This window comes from Falco peregrinus, chromosome W (assembly GCF_023634155.1).
Source record: "Falco peregrinus isolate bFalPer1 chromosome W, bFalPer1.pri, whole genome shotgun sequence".
Classification (NCBI taxonomy): Eukaryota; Metazoa; Chordata; class Aves; order Falconiformes; family Falconidae; genus Falco; species Falco peregrinus.
In genome coordinates, this window is record NC_073743.1 from 2,164,527 (window position 1) to 2,191,765 (window position 27,239).

General features: G+C 40.4%; 1 protein-coding gene and 2 long non-coding RNA genes across 3 annotated transcripts in view; 2 read left to right on the plus strand and 1 right to left on the minus strand.

Annotated features, from left to right (window-relative positions):
• The first annotated feature begins 11,894 nt into the window (after positions 1-11,894).
• On the plus strand, positions 11,895-21,333 carry LOC129783104 (uncharacterized). The gene is made up of 2 exons (XR_008745086.1): positions 11,895-11,966; positions 20,373-21,333. It is a non-coding gene; the product is annotated as an uncharacterized LOC129783104 (long non-coding RNA).
• LOC129783095 (uncharacterized) lies at positions 11,973-21,333 on the plus strand. Its single transcript, XM_055792784.1, has 2 exons — positions 11,973-15,454; positions 15,551-21,333. Exon 2 carries the CDS (start codon positions 18,500-18,502, stop codon positions 19,757-19,759), a length of 1,260 nt encoding a protein of 419 aa, XP_055648759.1. The 5' UTR covers positions 11,973-15,454; positions 15,551-18,499; the 3' UTR covers positions 19,760-21,333.
• Positions 21,334-24,643: 3,310 nt separating this feature from the next.
• LOC129783103 (uncharacterized) overlaps positions 24,644-27,239 on the minus strand; it is a 33,970-nt gene continuing 31,374 nt past the window's right edge. Inside the window, exon 3 of the long non-coding RNA XR_008745085.1 lies at positions 24,644-25,052. This is a non-coding gene — a long non-coding RNA (uncharacterized LOC129783103). The remainder of the gene's footprint in view (positions 25,053-27,239) is intronic.

Here is a 27,239-nt window from a genome sequence, read left to right on the forward strand (position 1 = left end):
TCAAAACTGTAGTTGTCTCCTCAAAGCTGTGTGCCTATGTGACCAGACATCGCACCCATGACTAGTCACCATACCCACATTCCTGGGCAGACATATACAATCACAGCCGATTTCCATTGTCCCCATTTCACACTATTTTCTCAACCCCTAGCGTTTGATCTGTCTATCAGCACCCCAGGAAAACCTAGGCCCTTGTGCCCAACCAGTCGGTCAGCATCATGTTATAGGGACCCTTCACTGAACAGTCCTGCTGTATCAGAGGGCGATTCGACTGAGTTGTTCAGGGAAATGCACCAACAGCATAAGGGGGACCCCTCAGTGGGTCTTCCCACTTTATTTAAATATGGTACCTGCTGCCGTTGACTCTTAGGGCCCTCAAAGGACTAACACTAACAGTTTACGGAATAACACTCTCTATTAATATAAAATCATGACAAATTAAGGTTCGTGATTGCCAGCGATAGAGACTGTCTACAAAAACAAGCTTCAAGTGATATACAATCAAACTATAATCACTAACAACAGTTAGTGTGAGTTAGTTATTTAATGTGCATAAGATAAAGTTCTTACCCAATAGGCATCCCTATGGGGGAGAAGACAGGTTCAGCCCATCGACTGATCCCAGAAGTTACGATGGAGACTTCCCTAACTTCTCCCTTCATTTGTCCACTTTTTATACTTCATAGTACATTGCATATTCATTCATCATACACAGGATTGGTTACAAGTTTCTCAATTCTAGTGCAAATTAGTACGCATCCTCAGCACTACTGAAGCTTTCTACTAACTACGCATGCTCCTCAAGCAGGGTTTTGCCCTCTTTTGGAGGGGTGGGTGGGTATTTGAGTTCTCCCACTACCACAATTACCTTTATCCTATTCTCAACTAATTTTCTGTTGATGTCAGTGGATTGTAACACCTTGTCAGACTGTTTCCTCTTGTAGCTAGAACTTCCCTCACTTGAAGGCTTCTTTCTGCGTAACTTAGATAACGATGTTCTTTTCCCTGTCTGCTCTTTGTTTCTCATCCTCCCCAAGGCTGACTCCCTTGATTAGAAGTCCCTTCATTCATAAACAATTTAGAGAGTGGGACAGCTTGACCTAACCTAGTGAACAACACTAAAGCAGAGTTGGGTAATCCAGGAGTTTAGACAATTCTCCCCCTCTGGACTTATTTCAGTCCAGGACTAGTCCATTTCCATCACATTTAGGTAGAGCTTGAGTGATTCTAGTCATACATTGCAGCGAATGAAGAGACGGGACGCAGCTTGATGCAAGCAAGTTGTCCATTTATTAGTGATTTTCTTACAAATATATACATTTCTACCTTCTACATATTACACACTGGTTGGTTAAATCTTAAGCGTAAAAACAACTGATTGGTTGTTATTTAAGGCACACCGTTAGAACAATAGGAACTTACTAGTTTATCTTGACATAGCAATAATTTCTATTCCAAGGTTAGGGAGTTTCTTTCAACGCAGCTTTCTTGATTACATATTGGCGCCATCCGTTCCCTTATCTGGCTACTTGTTTCTCTGTCCGTCTGGTTGCCTCCTCAACTGTGACGGCTCAGGGGTCTGCAGTTAGCTTGTTCCTTTGCTCCCAGGGCTTGTGCCCTACAAGTTCTAACAAGTCTCTATTCATCAGGCTATCAGTACTTGGACTCTTGTCCTTGAGGCCTTGTCCTACATCTCCCCCTTCCTGTTGCACAAAAAGAACCCCTGAAATCGAGCAAAAACAAGGTACAAGTAATAGAACAAATAAAAAACCAACTAAGACATATTATCAATGTCAAAATAACCCACTGTCTTTTTTCTGTACAATTTTACAATTTCCCCTTTTTATTTTTGAACAGCTAGTACCAGGTTTGCCATGTTCTGCAGGGCCCTTGCAAACATGACAGCAACCAAGGCAATAGCAAACAAACAATACTGCCAATTGAGTGAATGAATGCCAAAAAGGCTGAAATTTTCTCAGATTTTGATAACATGTTGCTGCAGTGAGGCGCCTAAAATCCACGCAGCACATACCATCAAAATCCTCACAGCCATGTCCTTGAGCCAACAACAAAAAGCAGTGGCAATTTTGACTCACATTCTGAACTGCCTACCAAACAAGGTGATTTAACTCTTTAATGCTTTCCCTGCTGTTACTCTGGATAAGAGAAGAACCGCTGCGACACGTTCCCATCACAGCCTCCTACTACATTAGCATCTACAGAAAGACAATTATCGACAAAGTGTAAACAATATCAGCTTCTTTTGGATTAACATTATACATAGGTGGAAGGGCACACCAAACAAGAACTGGTTCAGTCAAAAAGTTCGAACCATCGCATGCCTTCTCTGAACATACCTCTGGGGTCATTCCCTTCATTCCTTCTCTTTTTTATGCAAAGAGAAACACTTTTACCATAACAGAGAAGCCCCTATTTACATCTCTGAGCCCGGACACAAACCGCAGCTGTATGCGCCACCAGGCTCAGGGCAGAAATCATTCATGCAGTTACATAGCTATATATCTCTACAAGTATGCAGACACCTATTAAACACTAGATAACCATGTTTATCTTTCCTAGTCTCCTTCACAATGCCCAGCTGTTCTCTCATCTCTTGTTAGGTCAAATATTCTCCAGCTTCCTCTCCTGTATCTCTCTTCAGACATTCTCTGTCCTCCTCTTTTTTGCTTGTTAATTGCGACAAGGCAAAGGTTGTGTGTAGCTGGGTGACCATGACCCGATTTATGTTACAATCAACTAAACACTGAATACAGGAAAAAAGGTATGGGAGACATAAGGCAAACATCAATAAGGTGGTTAAAGATAATTATAATAAATCCTGTAATACTTTTGAGTCATGGCCCAAAGTTTCCCAGCCGTGAGAAGAGACCAAAGGCATCCCGCCCCTGGCTCTGTTGCAGATCTTTGTTTTAAGGCTTTTGAGTTTTGTATACTTTTGTAAATTAATTCACAGTGGTCACTCAGATTCACGTAACACATCCTATCAAAGCCTTCACACTTGTGTCCCTGTGCTAATAATAAAAATCAATAGCAACTCGGTTCTGTAGCAACATATGATGGACAGAATCAACATCTGTTAATAAGCCAGAAAAAAAATAGTATTTGTAGTATTACTTTGTTTAGCAAGCTAGCAGCCTAATTTACTAAGCAAGTTAAGAGCGTGTACTATTCTTACAGAAGAGATTAGAGAAGCAAAAATGTGTTATGCTGCATTCCAGAACTCAGCCTGAGAATTACAGTCTGCTGTGAGTTCTGCGTTACAATCATTTGACACATGTTGGGGTTGCGATTGTGAAAGTTGCCCGTTTACAATTTTCATTGGCATTATCACAGCTAGTTGTTTTAAAAGCAACCCTTGAGCTTCCTGATGTTCGACTTGTTGCAAAATATTCTGAAGCCAATCAATCAAGTTAGTATTAAAGTTAGTGACTCTCTAGGACCCTGCAAGACTGTGGCAAGACTCCCGCATCCTGACTGCCTTAATAGCCATCTCCTTCATTTGCAAACAGTTGTCCCTGGGATACCTTGCCTGAGTCACAGAATCGGCACAGTTAATTGCTCCAGCCAACTGCTCATAGTTAACAGTGATTCCCCGATTAAGGTTTTCAGTCAAGGCCACTACACATAGCTCACAAAAATCAGATAACCACATCATATACTGTATCAGTTAGTACCATACAAAGCAATGACTTCCAATCACGCAGTGTGAGTGTATAAGGCTCTGCCATCACTTCAAGAAGGGACATAGCAAATGTATTATGAATCCTCCCTTCCCGCACTGCTTTGCTTAACCCTTTAACAGCCTCGTATTGCACAGGCTGCCACTCTGCAGGTTGATTTGTCTGACAAAATACTGAACATGCCCTAGCGACTCCCAAAACCCATCACTGAAGTGTTTCCCACTTGCATTCCTGCCACCAATCCCTCAGACTCCCTTTCACCCTCCCCAAAAATACAATCAATGCATCAGGAGAGACAAGGGGATGGGGGAAAAGGTCTAGCTCCTTTTCCAGATCTATAGGACCTGGATCAAAAGGTTTATCAGTGTCAATGTAATCATTGTCCGAGTTGTCCTGTTCCCGTGCTTGGTCCTGTGTTGTGAGGGTCGCTGCAATCAGTGACAGAAGCTTTGGGGGCAGAGGAGGTGTGGACAGAATCGCCATCGCTGACGGTGTCTTGAGAAGAGTCGCGCTGTCGGTGGAATTTACAGCTTCCTCTGGTTTAGCACCGTTAGTAGAATTAGTCCACACTTGGCAAAGAGTAGTCAGAATTTGCCACCAAGGTGCTAAATGCATTCCCGACACAGAGTTCCCCTCTGCAGCAGCATCATACAATTGTCTGCTGACTGCTTTAATTTCTTTCAAAGTCTCTAAAGTTTCTTGACTGCTCGCCTGTCTCAATGAGTACAGGTTTCTAAAGCTTCTTAAAATTTCTTCAAATATTTAAAATCTCTAAGGTTTCTTGGCTGCTCACCTGTCTCGATGCATACAGGTGTTATCCTCGGGGTTTAGGTTGTCCGCCTGGTCCAGACAGCAAGACGATCGTTCAGCCAAGCCGTCTCCTCCGGAACGCAGCCCTCTTCCACGAGCTGTCTTTTTTCCGTCCTTATTCTTCCAAGGCTTCGGAACACCACCATAGGGGTCACCATTTGAGGAGACTGAGGCACGGACTCCCTGATCTGACTAGAAGACCCTTCATGAGTCCATATACGTCTCTTTCTGGGGACGAAGCCTGATTCCCCGTTACAGATTTCCCACAGCTCACCTCTCAACTCCGGAGGGATTTCAGGCCGGCTCCTGCTTCCTTTCAGCAGATCATTCAAAGTTCTGTGGGATTCGCTGCATGTCGCTCAGATAGGCGATTCGAGAGCCCTTCACGTTAGATCCTTAAACGGATCACGTCGGGGTCACCAATTTGCGGCGAATGAAGAGACGGGACACAGCTTGATGCAAGCAAGTTGTCCATTTATTAGTGATTTTCTTACAATTATATATGTTTCTACCTTCTACATATTACACACTGATTGGTTAAATCTTAAGCGTAAAAAACACTGATTGGTTAATATTTAAGGCACACCGTTAGAACAATAGGAACTTACTAGTTTATCTTGACATAGCAATAATTTCTATTCCAAGGTTAGGGAGTTTCTTTCTATGCGGCTTTCTTGATTACATATTGGCGCCATCCGTTCCCTTATCTGGCTACTTGTTTCTCTGTCCGTCTGGTTGCCTCCTTAACTGTGCTGGCTCAGGGGTCTGCAGTTAGCTTGTTCCTTTGCTCCCAGGGCTTGTGCCCTACAAGTTCTAACAAGTCTCTATTCATCAGGCTATCAGTACTTGGACTCTTGTCCTTGAGGCCTTGTCCTACAATACATATTGTTGTTACTAACTAGTATTGTGTGCCCAGCGAGGTGTAGTAGTACCTTGGAGGCAGGTAACTTCGGGAGGGAGGTGTGTGTTAGTATTACAATGAGAGTATTTCACCTGAGGAAAGTCATTTCACCACAATGGTTGGCTCAGCCATGGACATCTCATGGATTCTTCGCATGACAGCTGGTATGCAGCTTATCAGCTGTGTGGTACCATCAAGTTCCTGTTCCTGCAGGGAGCATGACAGAGCGTGGCTGCAGGGTCTCCACTTCGCTCCATCCTGGTCACTCCTATCAGCATGTGCTGAGCTGGCAGGATGTGTTGCTTAGGGAACTGTGGTGATGTAGATTCCATGCATGCCAACCATCCTGAAGGCCATAGCTGTATTTTACCCTAAAAAGCTTTCTGTAATACTACACTTCTGTTAGGACCCAGTTTCTTCTAATCCCACCCACCTCAAGTAATTTTCCCACAATGGTCTAAAGCTCCCACACCACGACACCATTAAAACAATATAATACTTGCAAAGAACTGTGCAGCACTGGGTTGAACTCTCTACTGTGTCGTCAGTGCTTTGTTCTGAGTTCAAGTTATTGAAAATACCTGTGAATCAACTTTCCAAAACAAAGATGGTTTTGAACAGCTAGTTTCTCATTACTATGTATTTTTTGTTCCTTACTGAATTTTGCTATATTAACATATTAAAATATTTGTGAGATGTTCATCATTCAAAATTCTAAATAATACAGTGACAACATAAAAGACTTGAGATTTGAACTGTATCGATTTGCTTTACTAAAAATTAACATTAACAACCCTGATTCACATTTTTAACAGAGGCTATCACCCAAAAGATGCATTCTGCCATTCTGTTTTCTTAATATGTAGAGAGGGGTATGGCTTTTTAATAGTAACCTCTGAATTTTTTTATAATTAAAAAAAAAATATTAATTTTGAGGCATTTTGGCTTTTCCTGGAATAAGCTGAGAGGGACAAACCAACACTCACTTTTTTTAAACATCAGAAATCACATCAGATCAAATCAAGAGGAGTTTTTGTCTTTATTATAACTTACACTATTTAAGAGCATTTGTCATTGTGGAAAGCCTGGTAAAGTTGTTCTGGAAAGAGTAATAAGAAATTATAGGCATGCTATACAGCAGGGAGAAAATTGGTTCACAGATGCAGCACCAATGAAAGTGGGATTCAACATGAAGATGACTTTTAAAAGAAACGACAATTTTCTTCTTTGAAGTACCCCACTAATAGCACAAATTCCAAAGGAGACAAGAAATTGAACTCTAAAATTCAAGAGAAAGAGACAAATCAATTGAAAATATCTCTGAAAACAACTCTTTTTGAATAATGGGTAAACTGTGCAAAAAGGTGTCATGTTTCTCCTATTGCATTTCTTTCCATGCATAGACAAAAACTGTACATAACCGCTATCAACTATCTACTGTTTAGCATTCCCTCCTTTTTTTTCTTTCTGTTTTTTTAATAAAGGAAACAGGGAACAAGCAATGGGAAGTTGATGTCAAAACACAGAAAAACTTCCCAGCAAGCTTCCAGCAACCACCCAGGATTTAGAGTCTTGCTAGCCGCTCTCTTTTCAATACCAGAATTTCACACATTTCAATGACCATTATGACTTCAAAGAATCAAATTTTCATCATTGTCCTTCATCTGTTGGTTGATTTGTAGAAAGTTCTTCTGCATGCACTCCAGACAAAGGGTTCTTTACTTTCATGCTATATATCAAGTTTAAAAGTTCTGTTTGTGACAGTTGTGTCTGTGGTAAATTAGGGTAACACTGAAAAAGTGCAGCTGCTCTGCAGGAACCTCCTTTTTGGCATCATTTCACTTCAATAAAAACTGAATAATTAGCTTCTGCATTTATTAAACCACAAAAATGCCACTGGTCTTAGTAACTACTTCCAGTTGCCCCACCTACTTAACCTCAGTAGTTGACACTTGTTAGAAAGGAGTGAAAGTGGAAATTTTCTGTACTTTATAGTTTACAAAAGCTTGCTCTCTTCCCCACCCCCAACATGTTTTACCAGATTAAGTGCATAAAGTTTTGCTATAAATTCATGTTGCAATACACTGTCTTTAGGAGCTGTTATATCAAAGCGCAGAACATAGCTGCTGTGAAAGGAGCTTTTTATTTAGTGTGCTCAACTGCTTAGACTGTATGTCTGGATGAGAACATTTACATTTCTGCACTTCAATATGGTATTTTTGAGACAAATGTAAGAGAACAGACACTACTATGCAAATTGTAAGTGAAAAAATGGAGCAGAATGAACTAAACATGGTCAGACAACATTTACCTAACAACTACAGATATAAGAAGGGGAAAAAAGCATATTTGCCCTGACAGAATACAGTTTTCTTTCAGGCTTCACAATCTTTTTGCATTATCACAGTAATCTATGAACAACATGTGTTATCCATACTGTGTCCTCCCATCTAACCATTCTGCAGAACAATTAATAAAAAAGTTGAGAAAAGCAGTGAAAGAACCATATTTAAAAAAATAAAACTAAACACTGTAAACAGGAAACAGTATTCAATAATAATAATGATTGCAAGAAAGCTTCTATTTAAACAAAATTTATTTACATAAGCAATTAGCAGAAAACACTAAGGAGAAACTGGATATGGAGAAAAGGATATGCTGAAAAGTGGGTCTAACAGAAGCAGAAATTGTCACATTACTGGAATCAACATAAGTCCATTATAATACTTTTTAGTCTACTGACTGCCATTATGCAAAGGAGTTGTCAGCATCCAAAGTAGTCCAACATATGAAAGTGCTGTTAGCTTCAGCAAACTCTACTCAACAGTTTGCATTTCACAACTGAGGAGATACTACTCTAACAGCCATGATGGCTAAGTATTCACAGTTATCACAAAACATCCTTGACAACTTCCCTGTCATCCCACTTTAACAAAGGCTCACTCCACTTTCCCAATATTTTGCATGCCCGATATTATTTCATGCTACTTGAATGAGATACTACAAACATAACAGCATAACACATCCCACACACCATGGAACCAATATCACTTGGATTTGTTCAGACAGAACATGATGAAAGAGTAAACAGGAATAATTGATTTGATTTCTAAAAATCCCAGGTGCTCTGTACAAATTGGAACATGACTTTACACTAATAAGTAGAAAACTTCCCCCTCACCAACCCTTCTTTCTGATCTTAAAACACTATTTATACTCTGCGTTACATTCCCAATATGTATTCATGTCTCATGCAAAAGTCATAGAAAGATTATAAATAAGTAATGGTAACGTTTATGGCAAAAGCTGCTAAGTTGTCCTTTTGTTAAACTATAATACTAAAAATAAAACAAAAATCTAAGATTTTGCACCTATCAGTGCCCCGATAAGCCTCAAAACATTTTCTTGACAAATCATAATGCATGACAAACATGCAAAAAATACCTATCATTCAGCCTGCATTCGTGATAGACAGGTAAAGAACATTTTAGAAACTTAAAAATTAAGCATTTGAAGCATGTAAGTCTCACTTTCAGCACAGATGGATATTTCATGCTCAGTATAGTTTTTCTGCCAAGAAAGAATCAAAGACCAAGACAAAAAATATTATTTAATTATTAAAAATTTATTTTACTGTGTAACAATTTATTTTAGTTTTGTAAATATTGACTTGCGAAAACAAACTTCACAACCTGTGGAAGGTTATAAAGTAGGTATGTTTATTACAGAGCTAGGTGATATAGTGAAAAACCTAAAACTGCTGCAGACAGAAGCTGCATAGATAACAGAAACATTAACACCCGAGAAAGAGCGAAGGGCGGGAGCTTAGCACTTGGCACTTGAGAAGGGACATTTAGTACCGATGTAGATGAGCTCAACAAGAACCTAAATAAGAAGCCTTCTGACCAGGACATGCTAACTGCTAAAAGAAAACAAACCAAGGTAAAATAGTTCTGGTAGTTGGAGATCAGCGACCTCCTACCCAAATGGCCCCCACCCCAAAGAAGGTGGATCCTCCCGCCCCAGGATCATGCTGATATAGATTAAAACCAGCCAGTGAGCATGTATTAGCTTGACATGTTTAGAGTGGACAATAAGGAAGGGCTCATCGTTAGCTAGCAGATGTTTTAAGATAACAGAAACTAAACAACAAAGACTGCTAATGTATGCAAAGGTAAACAGGAACTTCAGGTAACTGCCCAAGGAGATGAAAAGTACATCTTGAGAGGCGCCAGAGGGAGGAGATTCTGAATTTTTGGAAACCTTATGTATATGCATGACTTTGTATAATAAATATCGGACTGCTTGTTGAAACGGTGTGCAAGTGAGGAGGGGTGATCCCCCTTGCACCTGGTGCTGTAATAAATACACCTGCTTTATAACTCTCCTCAAGCTGTAGAGTTCGATTCCACATGTCATAGGTGCAAGGGGCATCATTCCTCCTAACCTGCACACCTAGTTCAACTCACAGTGCACATTTATAGTTAAGTTGGTTTGTTGTGTCCAAAGTCTACATCTCCTAACTAATTATTGGTCAGTTTCTTTCCCGCTTTGTTTAAAAGTACAGCTCCTTTTTAATTCACTATGCATGCTCCCCGAGCAGGTGAATGATGAATGATGTACCACTTATCTATAGGAAATGTACTTATGTTTATCTAAAAATTGGGAAACGTCCAAGGACCCTTATTGCTAACATGACGGATGTACTAATTGCTAAGTCCTTGGATTTGTCATCTTTAAAAAGGCGATCTGGTCCTAAGTTCCTGTTCTTTATGCAACGTGTGGCAAAGACAAAGACTTAAATCATGGTCACAAGTTTAGTGTGATATGTAAATTAGTTTCCGGAATTGTGATGAATATGTAAATGATTTCCCGAAAAGTTAATGAATAGGTATGAGTTGCTTGTATAAAGAGGGGACTGAAAAGTCCCCTCGGTGTGCATGACTTTGGTGGAGCGATCCCTCATGCACCCAGCGCTGCCGAATAAAGATAACCTCCGCTCACTCAAATATTGGTGACTGATTCTTCAACTCAGTGGTCATAACATTCTTTAGACTGAGGAAATTATAAACAGTGTACTTATCACAAACAAGGTTGGAAAAAATTCTGAATTATTAATAACAGATCTTGTAAACTACTTTTTCTAACACAGCAAGATTTAGATATAAAATATTTTTAGAACTCATTCAAAGAATACGTAAGCAAATCTTTTGCTTCCACACACAGAAGTGGCTGGGGATTTTTTATTACCTGCAAGGCATTTAAAAATGTTGTTTTCTACACCACACAATTTTTAGTTATTCTGCAAGAACTTCACAATCCTCAGATTAAAAAAAAGTACAAAAAATCAAGTAGTTAAGAATAAGATAACAGCAAAATGTTTAGACTGTAAACTTTCAAATAAAAGGAGAGGCAGTCTTAGTTTACCTGCATTTAGAAAAAGAAAGGATAACTGAGCAATCAAAATAATGTGATTCCTCTTAGAATAATTTACTCTACTGCTTTACTACCATAAGCTACTCTTCTTACAGGTACTATTTCTTAGTTGGAAAACAAAAAATAAACTCAGACAGGAAGGGGCTTTAAAGGAAAGAAGACAGAAGTAATCGTAGCTAGAGCCTGCCTACAATAAACGTCATTGTCCTGATTACCCTGATTAGCTGTTTTGTATACAGTATTAAATAAAACCTTGTAGTTCAGTGATGGTATGGTTTTTCAGACAAAATGTTCAGTTTGCAGTTCTGATTATGTTATATTACCAGCATAAATCACAATAAGCAGGTTTGCTTGCAAAACTGATATCGGGTGGTTGATGGAATTGAATGTGTTGTTGTTGGTCTGACTTTGAGACAGTTGGAGCGAATGAGTTGTTAAGGGTTAATTCAGGTTACAAGCTCATTGTATACCCTGCTAAGGGCTTCCTTAAGCACAGGCAAATCCTTTTGTTCAGAAAAGGAGCTTCACAAAGGAAGCACCTCCACAAGATAGGTGAGCTGATAGGAAGCTCATCACAAGCAATGAGCTCAGCAAAATTAAGGGAAAGGGAATTCCGGCAGGGAGAAATCGCAACCACCGACTCAAGAAATCCCCCAGACCCAAAAGAAATTGAGACTTAACATGAGAAGCGAGGGAATTACATGAGAAATGGGAAACGGAGTAACTTGTACCAATGAAGGCTGATGTCTTTGTGATATGGAGAAATAGTGTGAAATGGGGACAATGGACACAGACTGTGATTGTATACGTCTGCTCGGGAATGTGGGTATGGTGACTAGTCATGGGTGCGGTGTCTGGTCACATAGGCACACAGCTTTGAGGAGACAACTACAGTTTTGAGGAGACGCCTGCCCTTCTTCCTCTAACAAAGGGGCTATTTAAAAAAGAATGAGAAAAGGATGAGATATTCCAATGCTATCTAGAGGGAGGGAGTGCTAAGGCTTCTTGCTGGAGAAGATCGGATGGTCACAAGGAAATGAATCACCTACAAACCTGCAAGACCACCACATTCCAGGAAACGGACTGATAAGCTAATTAACATACGAAGCGGGGTTTAGGTAATGAATATGTATAGGCGTTAATTGAATATTCATTTGTTTTATTGTATAAATGTGAGATGGTTCGTCACTTCGGGCATGCACGCTTGTGGAGGAGCGATCCCCCGTGCATCTGCGCGCAATAAACATACCTACTTTATAACTTTCGAGTTATAGAGTCTAATTCCTCACGTCATTTTGGCGAGCCAGGCAGGAGGATTTCTGCTCGGCTGAGGGACCAGCTGCGGAGCGGACGCTCCTAGGCGCGCCCCGGGAGATTTCCTCGGAGGAGCCTCCTCTTCTCAGCTGTTCACCCGGGAGCAGAAGAGAAACCCCTGGATCCGCGGATAAAACGGTATGTTTAGTAACGGGGCGGCTGGTGAGACGCACGGAGACGTCCGGCGCGCAGCGTAGTCCCCAGGAGGAAAGGTACCTTGGGAGGGGGTTTGCTGACCAAGGGGTGGCCGCTAGCGATCTTGAGGGCAGATCGAGCAAACCCGAGGTTACTGCCATTCCTAAAAGCCCGGAGGCCTCGTGACGGAAAGCGGGGGGCGGGACGGAATAAGGCGGAATCTCACAGGAACAAGAGGGACCTCACAGCAAAAGTAAAAGGGAAACTTTTGCGTAGGAAAAAGAGGAAGCTAAAAACTTCCTTTAGGTTGTCTTAAGAATTGGGGAATTCCTAGAATGTAACAACTGAAATAGCGCTCTGTGTCTTGTTTGTTCTATGTGTTGTCTTGTTACATGTTCAAAACTCGGAGTTATGAAATGTATGTTGAAAAGTAATAATATTCTGGTAATTCGTGGCAAATAGCGGAAAACTTAACACTCTGCTTAAGACCAGGAAAAATTGGTTTTTTGTTTGTTGTTTGTTTTTTGGCAATTGTTCATTGAAATGCATACTTTGTGAACTGTTAGTGCTCCTAAAAGTTGTACATAAGTGCACGGTACCTTATAACATACTGCTTGTGTGACTGCGGGCTGCCCGGAGAGTGTGAATGGTGTAATTGAGATGCGCATTTTGATTTTCCGTGTATAGCTTAATTATTTTGACTGAGTGTGAGTGCAAGAGTGCTTGAGACAGGCGTTTGAGTGCAAAACGAGTAAGGAGCTCTATCCACGTTTCCGACCTTGGGTGGCTAAGGCGGCCGGAGAAAAACAAAGTAATTCAAATTGCAAAATGGGAAATGGAAGGAGTAAGCCCTGTGAAAAATCGCCCTTGGGTTGTATATTAAAACATTGGAGTGATATCGCAGGACAGGGTGGTACCGAAAATAGAAGGAAATGGATTAAATATTGTAATCAGTGGTGGCCTTTGTATAAATTAGAGTGATGCGAAATGGCCTCAGGAGGGAGGAATGTTTGATTATAACACTCTCCTGCAATTAATGTTTCTGAGAAGAGAAGGAAAATGGGACGAAGTATCATATGCAGACATGTTCTTCGTCCTCCAGGACAAACCTGAGTGGCAAAAGGACTGTGGATTAGTACCCCCTCGGGATCCTATGGTACTAACACTAGAAAGAGTGCGGGATTAACATCACCTGATCTTTGATTATGGCTCTAGAAAAGGATAGGAAAAAAACCCCAAGACCTAAACTAGAAAGATGTTCTTGTTGAAATTTTTGTGTTTAAAAGCTCAGGTTGCGGTTCCTTCTGTGGAGCAACCAGAATGAAACACGTTGTAAGATAAAAACTTGTACTGATGTATGTAAAACCTGAGACGGGGGTGGGTGGAGAATCAAAGACCTTGTGAAAGTGTTGAAGTATTGGGGTGAGTTTGTACAAACCCCCGTACCCCCTCGAAGGTGCGACTGAATCATGCTGGGATGCATGGCAGGATGTTTTCTGTTTGCCTGCAAAGGCCTGATATGTAATAACACAGACTTAAAGCAACAAGTAGCAGATTTGCATTCAGGGTCAGAAAGAGTTAAAACAGAAGTGCTGCTGCAGAGGCAGGCTTGTGTAACCTGCAGAGCAGGAAGAGCATCTCCTGCCCCGAACCCTTCTGCTGGTGAGGAGGAGGGGGTTGCTGTTGCTGACAATTGAGCAGAAGGACCTGACAATGTCACCCCAATTGCTGCAGCATTTGCAGTACAACAGGACCGGTAACGGCCTGCGGCGAATGAAGAGACGGGACACAGCTTGATGCAAGCAAATGTCCATTTATTAGTGATTTTCTTACAAATATATACGTTTCTACCTTCTACATATTACACACTGATTGGTTAAATCTTAAGCGTAAAAAACACTGATTGGTTGATATTTAAGGCACACCGTTAGAACAATAGGAACTTACTAGTTTATCTTGACCTAGCAATAATTTCTATTCCAAGGTTAGGGAGTTTCTTTCTATGCGGCTTTCTTGATTACATATTGGTGCCATCTGTTCCCTTATCTGGCTACTTGTTTCTCTGTCCGTCTGGTTGCCTCCTCAACTGTGACGGCTCAGGGTTCTGCAGTTAGCTTGTTCCTTTGCTCCCAGGGCTTGTGCCCTACAAGTTCTAACAAGTCTCTATTCATCAGGCTATCAGTACTTGGACTCTTGTCCTTGAGGCCTTGTCCTACAACGGCCCCTTTTAGGGCAGGGAATGGGTATGAGGTGGAATTTTAGTGAATACAAAACCAACTTATTTGTTAAACTTCAGTAAAAAAAAAAAATAAATTGTTACAGTTGTGGGAGCTGGTGGCCACCAGGAAAACATCCTGAAACCTTTAAAGTACAAACTAAGAAGACAAATAAGAATGCCAAATTCACCAAAATCTTTGTTGGGATGAGATTTATTAGAACATCTAGACGTTTAAAGAAGGGGAAATGAAATTAAAAGTTAAATATGATCAAGTAATTGAAATATTGAGCTTATCTTTAATTCAACAGAAAAGAGGAAAAGAGGACCTCCCTGAAGTAAAAGAAATTTTTAACCAGGTGTATCTGAAAATAACTTCCGGGAAAGGTGAAAAATGCTTTACCTGTTACAGTAAAAATGATAAGGGGGAGGCTTGCCCAGTTCAGATAAAAACAATATCCCTTGGTCAGCAAGGCTGTGGGGATATTGGCAGAGAAACTGAAATAAAATACACTCTGTAGTAGATCTACTAATGTAAATCTGTGTGTTTTGCCATGACAATGACTAGTTATGGGATGTGCAGATGAAACTCTGCATTGACAACGAAGTACAAGGAATAAGGTTGGTCAGGTGCCTCCTACCATAGTCAAGGGCAAGACTGGGGTGGCCTCTGTGTTTGCCACCAAGAAGAATCTTGAGCTCCGCTGTTGGCTGCAACCCAGTAGGTGTTGAGCAGTGGGAACATATGCCATGCCAGACCTTGATGTGAGGAATGGCCCACTCTGAGGCACCGATTTGGAAATTGGAAACTGCCTGGCCGACCATGAGGCCAGACGAGTAACAGAGGAGGTAGGAAAGGAGGAATTATCCTTAATACCAGACGATAAAATCCAAACTGTAAGTACAGATCAAGAGCCAAACTATTCTAAAGAAAACTTAAAAGTAATTCAGGACATGAATGATAAAATAAAATAAATAAGTGGACTTATTTAAGGGATGGTCGTATAGTGGTACCATCCAATTTAATATGGACCACAGCCCTATTATTAATAAGACGCATTGGGGAGCTGATACTTTATATAAAAGTCTAAATCAGAAATTGATAGGGTGAAACTTGTATACTGTAATAAAACAGGTGACTCAGCAATGTGAAATGTGTTTATGCAATAATCCCAATACAGCAAATAAAATAAAACTAGGGAACATTAGTAGAGGAAATTATCCAGGGCAACATTGGCAGATCGATTTCTGGGAACTTCCTAGAAAAGGGGGGTATCGATATTTATTGGTACTAACAGATACCTTTTCAGGTTGGCCAGAAGCCTTCCCGTGCAGAACTGCTAAAGCCCGGGAAGTGACCAAAATACTACTCCAAGAGATAATACCTAGGTTTGGAGTCCCAGCGGTAATGTCCTCGGATAGAGGTTCACATTTTGTGTCCAGAATAGTGCAACAGATCAGCCACCATCTAGGAATAGATTGGCAATTACACACCCCATACCGACCACAATCGAGTGGCCAGGTGGAAAAGATGAATCATCTAATCAAACAACAGACTGTCAAGTTAGGTCAAGAAACAAATCTAACTTGGCCCCAGTCTTTGCCATTAGCTCTTACACGAATTTGAACTAGACCAAGAGCAAAAGAGGGGCTTAGCCCATTTGAAATTTTATATGGATGACCCTATGTGGTACAAAAGGGTGTTACCGAAATCTCGGACTGAAGAACTTATCGACACCAATGTGATGTAGATAAGCAGACACTTCTTTATTGACGGCCGGGTGCGTGAGCGAGTCCTCTCATGATCAACGCACACTAGGTCCCAAAATCATATTCCATATATAGAACTTATTCATACATATTCATTAATTATTCATACATAATCATAACATTTCCCTTAAATCATTTACATACTCTCCTCCTATATCCGATTATGCGCAGCAAAGCTTAGAAAGGTCTAGAAATGGGTCTGGGGTACGATTTGGGTAGGTGGTATATGAGTCGGTGGTCGCGATCTCCCCCTGCCGGAATTAACTTTTACTAAAGTTCACAGTTTCTTGGCAGGTAACCACCAGCTGTTCCAGTCAACTCTCCCTGGTTTCCATTAATCTCATATTCTGACATTTCAATACACCTTCTACATACAGAAGACTGGTTAAATACAATGGGAACCTTCCAACCCTAGAGTTATTACAATATTTCCAGGCCCTTCTTCTAGCCTTGGTACAAGACGTACAAAAGATTCCATAACGTCTCTTATTGCGTAGATGCAAGTTTCCTATAATTTTTTTTTTCCTTAGCCTTCTACATTTTAATTCTATTAAATGATTTTATAAAATCAATTAATTAATCAAATAGAATCAATCGATTTTAACTTATTAACTAATCGGTAACAAGGGGACGTCTTCACAGATTGGTGAAGAAACAATGACTTCCTATATGGTGGCACTAAACAAACAATTAATAAGAATTGAAAAGCATGTGATGGGAACACGTAGTAGGGGTCTGGATGGACCTGTTCACGATATACAACCAGGGGACTATGTATATGTTAAGTGTTTTACAGATAAAACCCTGGAACCACAGTGGACCGGACCTTTTCAAGTCCTACTCACCACCTACACTGCAATCAAGGTTGAGGGACAGAATTCTTGGATTCACCATACCTGAATTAAGAAAGCCCCTGCAACTTCGTGGAAAGTAACCCCAGATAAAAAAGAACTGAAACTCAAATTTACTCGGACAAATGGGAACAATATTGGTGGCAAGTAAGTGAACCTGAGCGGTTGCGGATCCACCATATGGGAAGGGCACCACAACAAACAATATAGAACAAAAGAGTCTGGGACTGAGCCAGTGGCCAGTCTTGCCCAACTTGTTATCAGTAAGCCCCAACTCAAAAAAAGATATTTTGATCAAAACAGATTTTATATGTATATATGAGAAACGTTTAAATTGTTAAAATGATCAATAGTGGGTTTAAACCATTTGTGGTTTTTTGTACCCTCTCTCTTGCCTACAACCAAGAGCCTGATAACTGACCTTGGAATCATGCCCAGAAAAAACACACTGGAATAATGGGAAAGGTGGACTCAAAGACGAAACTAGCTATGGTGTTTTTTTCTGAAGATGAGGTGTACCAAAGGAATCAATGGGATCGGGAGGATGTACACAAAGTCGACCGAAGTAGGGTGTCAAACATATAATGAAAAGGATAACACCAAGATTTCGGGAGACACCCTGATTAATGTCAGAAAGGTAGATAAGGAATTTACCCTTCTAAATACAACCATGTGCTTTAATTCACGGGAATGTTGGCACAATTTTACCTTAACTGAGCCCATCTTTATAATATGCCTAGGAAAGGAATCCCCAAGAACAGCTCTGACTTATAAGATCAAAATAACAATCCTGCTAACCACTGTTCCTACCACCACCACAGTTACTGCAACGAGCGAGGGAAAGCAAGCAGCCGACTCAATATGAGTGATAAAGCAAGCTTCGATTTATTACGGCGCGATTATGTCTTATATACAGTTCCAGTTAATTATGCCTACAAATCATCTGCTGATTGGCTAAGCTCTAAAGGGTTACACTTTCATACGTCCTCCTACTTGCGGTTTCGGCGGATAGCTAGCTACATATATTTTTTTTTCCTCTCTTGTCTACGCGAATTCCTCAAAGTTATTTACAACATTAGGCACAAGGTCAGCATGACCTTATCTCTTTTCCCTTTTTAGCAGTCCTGGTAATTTTCCATTTTTAGCAAGCCTGGTAACTTCCCACTGCGGCCTAGCTTGGTTCACTCCAGACTTGTGTCAAAAGCTGTATCACACAGTCCTTCTATGGAACCGTGGCCGTTCTCTTTCATCCATTCTGCAACAAGTTACAACAACCCCATTAACGCTTGATCTTAAATTAACTAAACCAAATCCAAAAATTTATACAATTGGACCATATGTAATCAGAAATACAGGTCAGCAACAAATGTTGTTTAACCCAGAATGGTCTCTTAAAAGAATAGAGTTACAAATACAAGTCAATGTTTCTGATGTTAAGCCATCCTGTTCCCCCTTCTTACGGACCTCTTATGAGGGATGGACAACTTGGTTAAGACAAAGGGGAAATATCTATCGAAACAGAATAGTGAGAGATGTAACTGGAATGTTGGGAACAGGACTCGGAGTATTAAATTCCATAGATTCAGAAGTGATAATGAATAAACTAGCCGCCACCACAGCCGATCTATCAAAACTACAACAACCACTAAAATCTTCATTATTGGCATTAGGGGCGCATCAATGGTTGATATCGAAGGTACTCCCCAGGTGGGAACAAATAAACATGGAAGATCATCAACTCATCACTAAGGCGTTAGGTGGTTTACAGGACGACGTCGCCCTGGCTCTAAGTTGTATCCAAGCCCAAATGTGGATGCAATCAATAGCTGCATCCATAATAAGAGAAGGAGAGGAAGGCATATTTCCTACGGAAATTCGAAAGATGGTTTGGGACAATGCTACGGAGGTAGAAAGAAAACTCCAGTCATGGTGGAAAATGGTGAACTTTACCTACGACCCCAACACACACACAATCACAGGTTTTGTATTAACCATACGTAATGCAGTAATAATTACCATACACCCCATTGTAGCCCTTGGAATTAACCATAATGGGGTGCTCCTATACCCTTTTGAACATAGAACATGGGCCAGAAAGACAGGCGACAAGTGGCAAACAGTAGATTTAGAATCTTGTATTATGCGAGAGCAGCAGGGCTTCCTCTGTGAAAGCAATACTATAATGGCTCAGGATACTTGTTTAGATACAGATCAGAAAATATGTCATTTCGAGGCCCGACCAAATGCAAACTTGAAAACAGTAATTATATATGCAGGGAAGGGATGTGCGTGTTTGAGAACTAAGTGTAACACAATAACCGTAGATGGGGAGGTAAAGGAGACTGCACAGTATTCAAATTATTGTATTTGTAATTTTACTACTATCACAGGATGCGATTTTAGTTACTCAGCCGCAGTAGTGTCTCATCAATTCTTAAAATCCAACTTTACCCCATCACAGATGATAATTCCTACCCCCATAGGACTAAATATAAGCAGTATAAAAGAACTATTAAAACATGCAGATTTACAACGTATACTGGAAGAAACCAAAGAAAAGGGACACGAAACTCTTCTTATGATCCATCATGATGTAGAGGGGATCAAGAAAGTTTTAAAAAGGTAGAACAGGATGGAAACCATAATTGGTGGGATACTCTCTTTGGCTGGTCACCTTCTGCAACAGGAATTCTTAACACTCTGGTACACCCCATTGTGATCTTATTGATCAGTTTAGGAATTTCCTTAATACTAACCATTGTGTTATATTTGTGGGTTTGGAGAATGTTTAAAAGGGTAACACTTATGTATGATGCTTTATATCATTCGGGAAGGCTGCTTAAGTAAAAGAATTTACTTAGTTTGATAGAAAAGGGGGGATTGCTATGGAGAAATAGTGTGAAATGGGGACAATGGACATGGACTGTGATTGTATATGTCTGCCCAGGAATGTGGGTATGGTGACGGGTCATGGGTGCGATGTCTGGTCACATAGGCACACAGCTTTGAGGAGACACCTACAGTTTTGAGGAGATGCCTGCCCTTCTTCCTCTAACAAAGGGGCTATTTAAAAAAGAATGAGAAAAGGATGAGAGACATTCCAAGGCTATCTAGAGGAAGGGAGTGCTAAGTCTCCTTGCTGGAGAAGATCGGATGGTCACAAGGACATGAATCACCTACAAACCTGCAAGACCACCACATTCCAGGCAAAGGACTGATAAGCTAATTAACATACGAAGCGGGGTTTAGGTAACGAATATGTATAGGCGTTAATTGAATATTCATTTGTTTCATTGTATAAATGTGAGATGGTTCGTCACTTCGGGCATGCACGCTTGTGGAGGAGCGATCCCCCGTGCAACTGCGCACAATAAACATACCTACTTTATAACTTCCGAGTTATAGAGTCTAATTCCTCACGTCAGTTGTATACTCAACTGTATAAATAGTGTAAAGTTTTGACAATCGGAGAGCTAGGCATTTGAGGGTTACCACCTAGCTCCCTACTTTGCGCAAACTAGAATAAAGAAATAAGGAATACCTCAACTTGGTGTGTGAATTGGCACTGCGCACTGTGTAAGGAACCTGCTTACTGACAACAAAGCTATATATAATATTTCAATATCTTGTGAGGTTTTCACTGAAGATGATTCTTGGGCTTCCAGTGTATAAAACGTAGTTTTGATCATGTTATAGTTTTGCTATATAAGTTAAGATTGATTGACTTTATTTGATTGATTATTTGATTTTATAAAAATTATTTTATAAAATAGAAATATAGAAGGATAAGAAATATATTTTAATGAAACTTATAGTTGCACAGTAAAAGCTGCTATGAAATCCTCTGTATATCCCGTACCACAGCTAGAAGAATGGGCTAGAACCATTGTGGATAACTGGCTAGCTGAAAAGGGTCACATAGACATAGTCCAGCTGGCTGGACAAAAATGCACATCGCTCTCAGCTTATCTGAAGTAAAGCAAAAATACACTGTCCTTGGCTGTTCTTGTTACACAATATCAGGAAGATTGTGGTGGGAAAAGAATGTTACAGGTGGGAACAGATAACTACAGAAGAGAAACTAGGGGCGGGCTTGGTATTTAGGCAACTAAGCTTAACTTTTGTAATATGTATGAGCTAATTATAACAAGGCATAAAAGGTGACTGTAAGGTACAATAAATGAAGTCTGCTGATCACTCTTATTGAGTGACTGTGTCTTCCCTCCGTCGCAACAAATGGCACCCTAACAGGGACCCTAGAGAGGGCTGAACCTGCGAGCCACGGTTCGACGGAGATTCGGGTACCGGTCCTGAAAGCAGCGCAGGAGGCGGAAGGGCACAGTCCCCGCGCCCGGGAGCACCTACAGAGGGTCCCGCCGGCCACGCGTCGCCGAAGTCTCGCAAAGGCTGCAACAGCGCTGACGACGGTACGGAGAGACAAGCGACGTACGATTCGCTCATATGCTTTTTAGAAAAGCGGAGCGTTCGGGACATAGACTGTAAAAAGGCATTACCCGGGTTATTAGCGTATGGGATAGCATCCGGGTCCCCCGCGGCAGCGGCGAGCGGCGGCGCGCGGCCCGGCAGGCCCCTTCCCGGCCGCGGTTTCTCTCCGAGGCGGCACCCCCCCCCCTCCGATCGGCGCCATGGCGATGCAAGCGGCCAAGCGAGCTGACATCCGGCTGCCCCCAGAGGTCAATCGGGTCCTTTATATTCGGAACCTGCCGTATAAAATCACAGCGGAGGAAATGTATGATATGTTTGGGAAATACGGACCTATTCGACAAATCAGAGTTGGAAACACTCCTGAAACAAGAGGAACAGCTTAAGCTTCTCAAGGAAAAATACGGACTTGATTACAAACCCACCAAAAAAAAAGTGCTTCAGATGTCCCCTACAAGAAATGGGTTTCTGCCTTGAACTAGCAAACATCTCTGTGCTTAAAGAGAAGCCTTTTTGCCTTGATGGAGATAATTTATTCTGTATTCTGTATTTATGCTGTATTCTGAATGTGGAAATTGGTTGGGACTAGGAGGCTGGCTTAAAGGCATTTTGCAAACAGGATTATTATTTTTGATCATTATTGTAATAATAGTTTTTTGATCAAAACCAGCCAAAATTATTTGTAAGCATTAGGCATATCTGAAGAGAATGCCTTTATTTGAATCAGCGGTTAAGGTGTAGTTTAGTCTGATGCTGTGGTTTTATCTGCTTCTGGTGAATTTTTGAAGTGATGAAATCAGAGATACAAGGTATACTAAGAGTTATGAGGTAATAAGGTAATAATCTAAGTAAGGGTGCTGTCTTTTATATCTACAAGTGCAATATGCTTTTATGTAGCAGAGAGAAACTTTAACAATAATGTTGCTTGAGCGAGATGTGCATGTGACAACTTGGGAAAAGGGATATCACAACTGGAGTGCAACAGTGTTTCTATGTCTAGCAGAGTGAAATCTTTCAAGACCTGAGTTTAGACAGTCTAAAATAAATTGTTAGTATTCAGAAAACCCATCTTAAGCCTCTTTTGCTTACATAGTGTTATGGAAGTCAACTGCTATTGTAGAGAATTAATGATTTTTTAATACATATTAACAAATACTACTATTTTAACTTGAGGCAGTTGAGTGAGAAATACTCACGTGTAGCATTTGAGGGAATGTCAGCATAAATCGCACTTACATTAAGACTGCATTTTTAATTACTGTACTCGTTAAGATTCGATGATGCCATAAGGCTAAGGCCTTTTATCACAGATTGGTTCTGAACTAAAAGGTGTGTGCACATGTAGATATGCACATTTGTGTTATTTTCCTTAATTGGCTACAAAATAATATAATTAGGTTGGGGACTAGATCTTGGGAATTTGTCTATTATACATCTGTTTGTTAAGGAACGTGCATAACACACAGCACCCATGTAGGCTTGGCTTGTGGCATAGTTGTCAAATTTAGCATAGACATTCAGACAGATAAGCAACATACTCTTCTTGTGTGTATCACCTACAAGCCATTATGGCTTAGTGTGTAAATCTGTATGTAACTATTGAAAAATCCACTTATGAATGTATATAGTTTAGAACTAATTTTTTTCCCTTTGTTAATTCTTTGATATCAATGAGGTATTCTTCAGAAAATGTATGGACTGGTTGGTTGCATAAGGGCAGTTGTTATTTGGACAGAAAATTGTTAATGGTCAGGGATTTTCCACTAAAATATTTGCAAATATTCCTAGTCAAGCATCAGTTTGGTTTCTTTTTGGGTTTTGAGCTTGCATTAGTCCATGTTCAGAACTTTAAAATTACCTTTAAATTTTTTAAACTTTTTATATTACTGGAACAGAAAGAGCATCTAAATTAAAGCTTCAAGCTAACTTTATTTTTCAAGTATTTCAGGGATTATACTTCTGAACTGAGATTTTATAAGTTGGCTGTGTATTTTCCTGTGTTAAAACGCTGTTATTGAAAATGGTCAACCAGGCCTATGTCGCCCAAAATAAAAACGGGGCAATTGTGGATAACTGACTAGCTGAAAAGGGTCACATAGACATAGTCCAGCTGGCTGGACAAAAATGCACATCGCTCTCAGCTTATCTGAAGTAAAGCAAAAATACACTGCCTTTGGCTGTCCTTGTTACACAATATCAGGAAGATTGTGGTGGGAAAAGAATGTTACAGGTGGGAACAGATAACTACAGAAGAGAAACTAGGGGTGGGCTTGGTATTTAGGCAACTAACCAATAATGAGCTTAACTTTTGTAATATGTATGAGCTAATTATAACAAGGCATAAAAGGTGACTGTAAGGTACAATAAACGAAGTCTGCTGATCACTCTTATTGAGTGACTGTGTCTTCCCTCCGTCGCGACAAACCATTGTTAAAACTTAGGTAATAACTTCAGGGTTTGAAAGGTTTCTTTGTATTTGACCAGTCTTCTGTATGTAGAAGGTGTATTGAAATGTCAGAATATGAGATGAATGGAAACTGGGGAGAGTCGACTGGAACAGCTTGTGGTTACCTGCCAAGAAATCGTGAACTTTAGTAAAAGGTAATTCCAGCAGGGGGAGATCGCGACCACCGACTCATATACCACCTACCCAAATCGTATCCCAGACTCATTTCTAGACCTTTCTAAGCTTTACTGCGCAGAATCGGATATAGGAGAGTATGTTAATGATTTATGGGAAATATTATGATTATGCATGAATATTTAATGAATATGTATGAATAAGTTCTATATATGGAATCTGATTTTGGGACCTGGTGTGCGTTGATCGTGAGAGGACTCGCTCACGCACCCGGCCGTCAATAAAGAAGTGTCTGCTTATCTACATCACATTTGTGTCGATAAGTTCTTCATTCCGAGATTTCGGTAACCATCATGGACACCCAAAGTGCCAACCAGCAGCTTAGGATGGGGTCTTCCATATCTTAAGTGAGAATCAAAATTCAGACTACTCTTGCACATTTAACACGCGGAATCAGACTCCACAATCTTATCAGATTGTAAAGTAGGTATGTTTATTTAGCCGTGGGCAGCACAGGGTGGGAGTAGGGGTGGGTGGGGTAGTCCCACCAAAGCCTTGCGCGCCAGGGGCAACAACTTGCCTCAATTTATACAATCAAATGTTGCATATACATAAGATTTCCAAATACGCCTATACATATTCACAACCTATACCCGCTTCATATTAAAATTAGTTCCAAGAAGTCATTTCCATAAGTCATTCCCAACTGCTCTTGCGTGGTGCCTCTTGGTGGGGGTCATGGGGATGAAGGCTTGGTAGTCTCCCTTGCTCTGAACTTTTTACCTTCCCTCTTCGCGCAGACTCAGTTGTTCCTTGGTCTTTGTCCAAACTATAGAGTTGGTTTTAGCTAGTTATCACCACGAACTGTCCTTCAGGAGGAATTGTAGACTCCTTGCTTCAGTTAATTTACACAATGGTTAGTAAAACAAAGCATTATTTATCAACAACAATTTAGGTAATTTTTAAGCAATTAGATCTACTAAAATTTCCTTAACCCCTTCCCTCAGTCCCCCCTTTTCTAGAAAATTAGTAAATTCCTTTACTGTACCCAATCTAATACATTGTTTCTTTGTCTAAGAATTTTTAAAAATATTTGTTGGACTATAGTTTGTCTTAATTGATTCTTCTTCCATTCACTATAGGAATCTCCTGTGTTTTGGAAACGCCACAAACCGCATCAAACTGCTATGCAAAAAATTATGGACAAAAGGATGATTATTATTACTATAACAAACAATTATTTTAACCATGTTAAATTTGGTAACCAGGAGGTCAGTTTTTCCCACAGCTTGGAAAAACCCCAAGAGATGTCATCTTTAGTTACTTCATGTAAGATCTTTGCCTGTTTACTGATTTCCTGTAAGTCAGCAGTGATTCGGCCACTATGGTCTATGTACATACAACAGCTGACATTGATTATTGTACATACCCCTCCTTGTGAGGCTAATAAAAGATCTAAAGCCATATGATTTGTGCTACTACTTTTGACAGGCTCATAATTTCTTCCTGGAGGGCTCTGATTGCATTTATAATTTTGTTTTCAATCATTTCTATTACAGCTGAGATGTTCACTATAGCTTTCTCTAACTCCCTATCTCCCAATGATGGGATTAGCCATCACATGAAGCTATGATAGCCTGTTGGTCTTTCAATTAAAGGGTTATCTGTCCTTCAGTTTCTGACCAAAATACTCCTCCATCCTCTTCTCACAGGGTCCAGTGTTGTTTTATCAATAATAGTGATTTTAGGAACCAGAGCGCCTAAGGTACACGCTCCTCACCACCCCAGAGGCAAAGTTTTCCAAGCTGCTGTGCCACACAACCAATACCACCCTGTTCCTACCGGAACCGGTAGACCAGTATAATTATGTGCCTGGAACGCTGGGTCTATAGTTGTGATTTGAAGAATCAGTCAGCAATATGCAGGCGAGCGGAGGTTATCTTTATTCGGCAGCACTAGGTGCATAGGGGATCACTCCACCAGTCATGCACACCGAGGGGACTTTTCAGTCCCCCTTTTATACAGGCTACTCATACCTATTCAGTAGTTTTCCAAGAAATCGTTTACAAATTCATTACAATTCTGAGAATTCATTTACATATCTCGTGCCTGTGCAATGTCCTTGAGGAGTTGTCTCTGCGCAGGCTCTATTCCTTAGCGGCCATGTTTAAAGTCTCCATCTTCGCCACGTTGCATGTACAACAGGAATCTAAGACAAAATGTCCCTTCTAAAGATAACCAACCCAAGGACTTAGCAGTCTGTGCATCCGTCATGTGGCAATAAGGGTCCTTGGACATTTCCTGACTTTTAAATAAACATAGGTGCGTCATCCTTTACATAAGTGGTACAGCATTCACTATTCATCAGCCTGACCTAAACTTTGTGTGCATACTTGTTCAACTAAATCAGTTTGGTAATTGGGGAATTTAGGCAAACACTTATGTGTAAGTAGTGTCCCAGTTCACTGCCAGGCTCTGAATGTTGTGCTCGCTTGGGTCTTTTGCAGCTTGAACTGGTAAGGGAGCTTGCAAACTGTTTTATGGCATAGTATGGTCCTTTCCTCTTGATTTAGCCTTTCTATTTGACTGGTCTTACGGATTTAAGTAATACTAATTCTAATAATTAAGCTAATATCAAGGTCTATAAAACATGACATATAAATTAAAGCAAGTTCTTTCTTATTTAATACCCTCAAATATTTCAACTGTAAACTATTGAACTATAATACAAAAAAGAATCCTTTAAAGTGTTACTGGAAAACTACATCTTGGTTTGTCGTGGTTTAACCCTATCTGGCAATTAAGTACCACACAGCTGCTCACTCACTCCCTCCTCACCCAGAGGGATGAGGAGGAGAATTGGAAAGGAATGTAAAACCTGAGGGCAGAGATAAGAACAATTTAATAATTGAAATAGAATAAGAATGAAAGAACAGTAACAACAATGATGACAATAACAGTTATAATGAAAAAAAGGGGGGGGGAGGGGGGAAGGGGGAGAATAAGATCCAGAGGGAAAGGAAGAAAGAAATATGTGAACTTCTTGTGCATCGATATGGAATGATCGGAAAGGTTCATACAA

What these genes read in the sequence shown, in the direction of transcription:
- LOC129783095 (XM_055792784.1), top strand. Translation starts at nt 18,500, where the DNA reads ATGTTGTTTAACCCAGAATGGTCTCTTAAAAGAATAGAGTTACAAATA.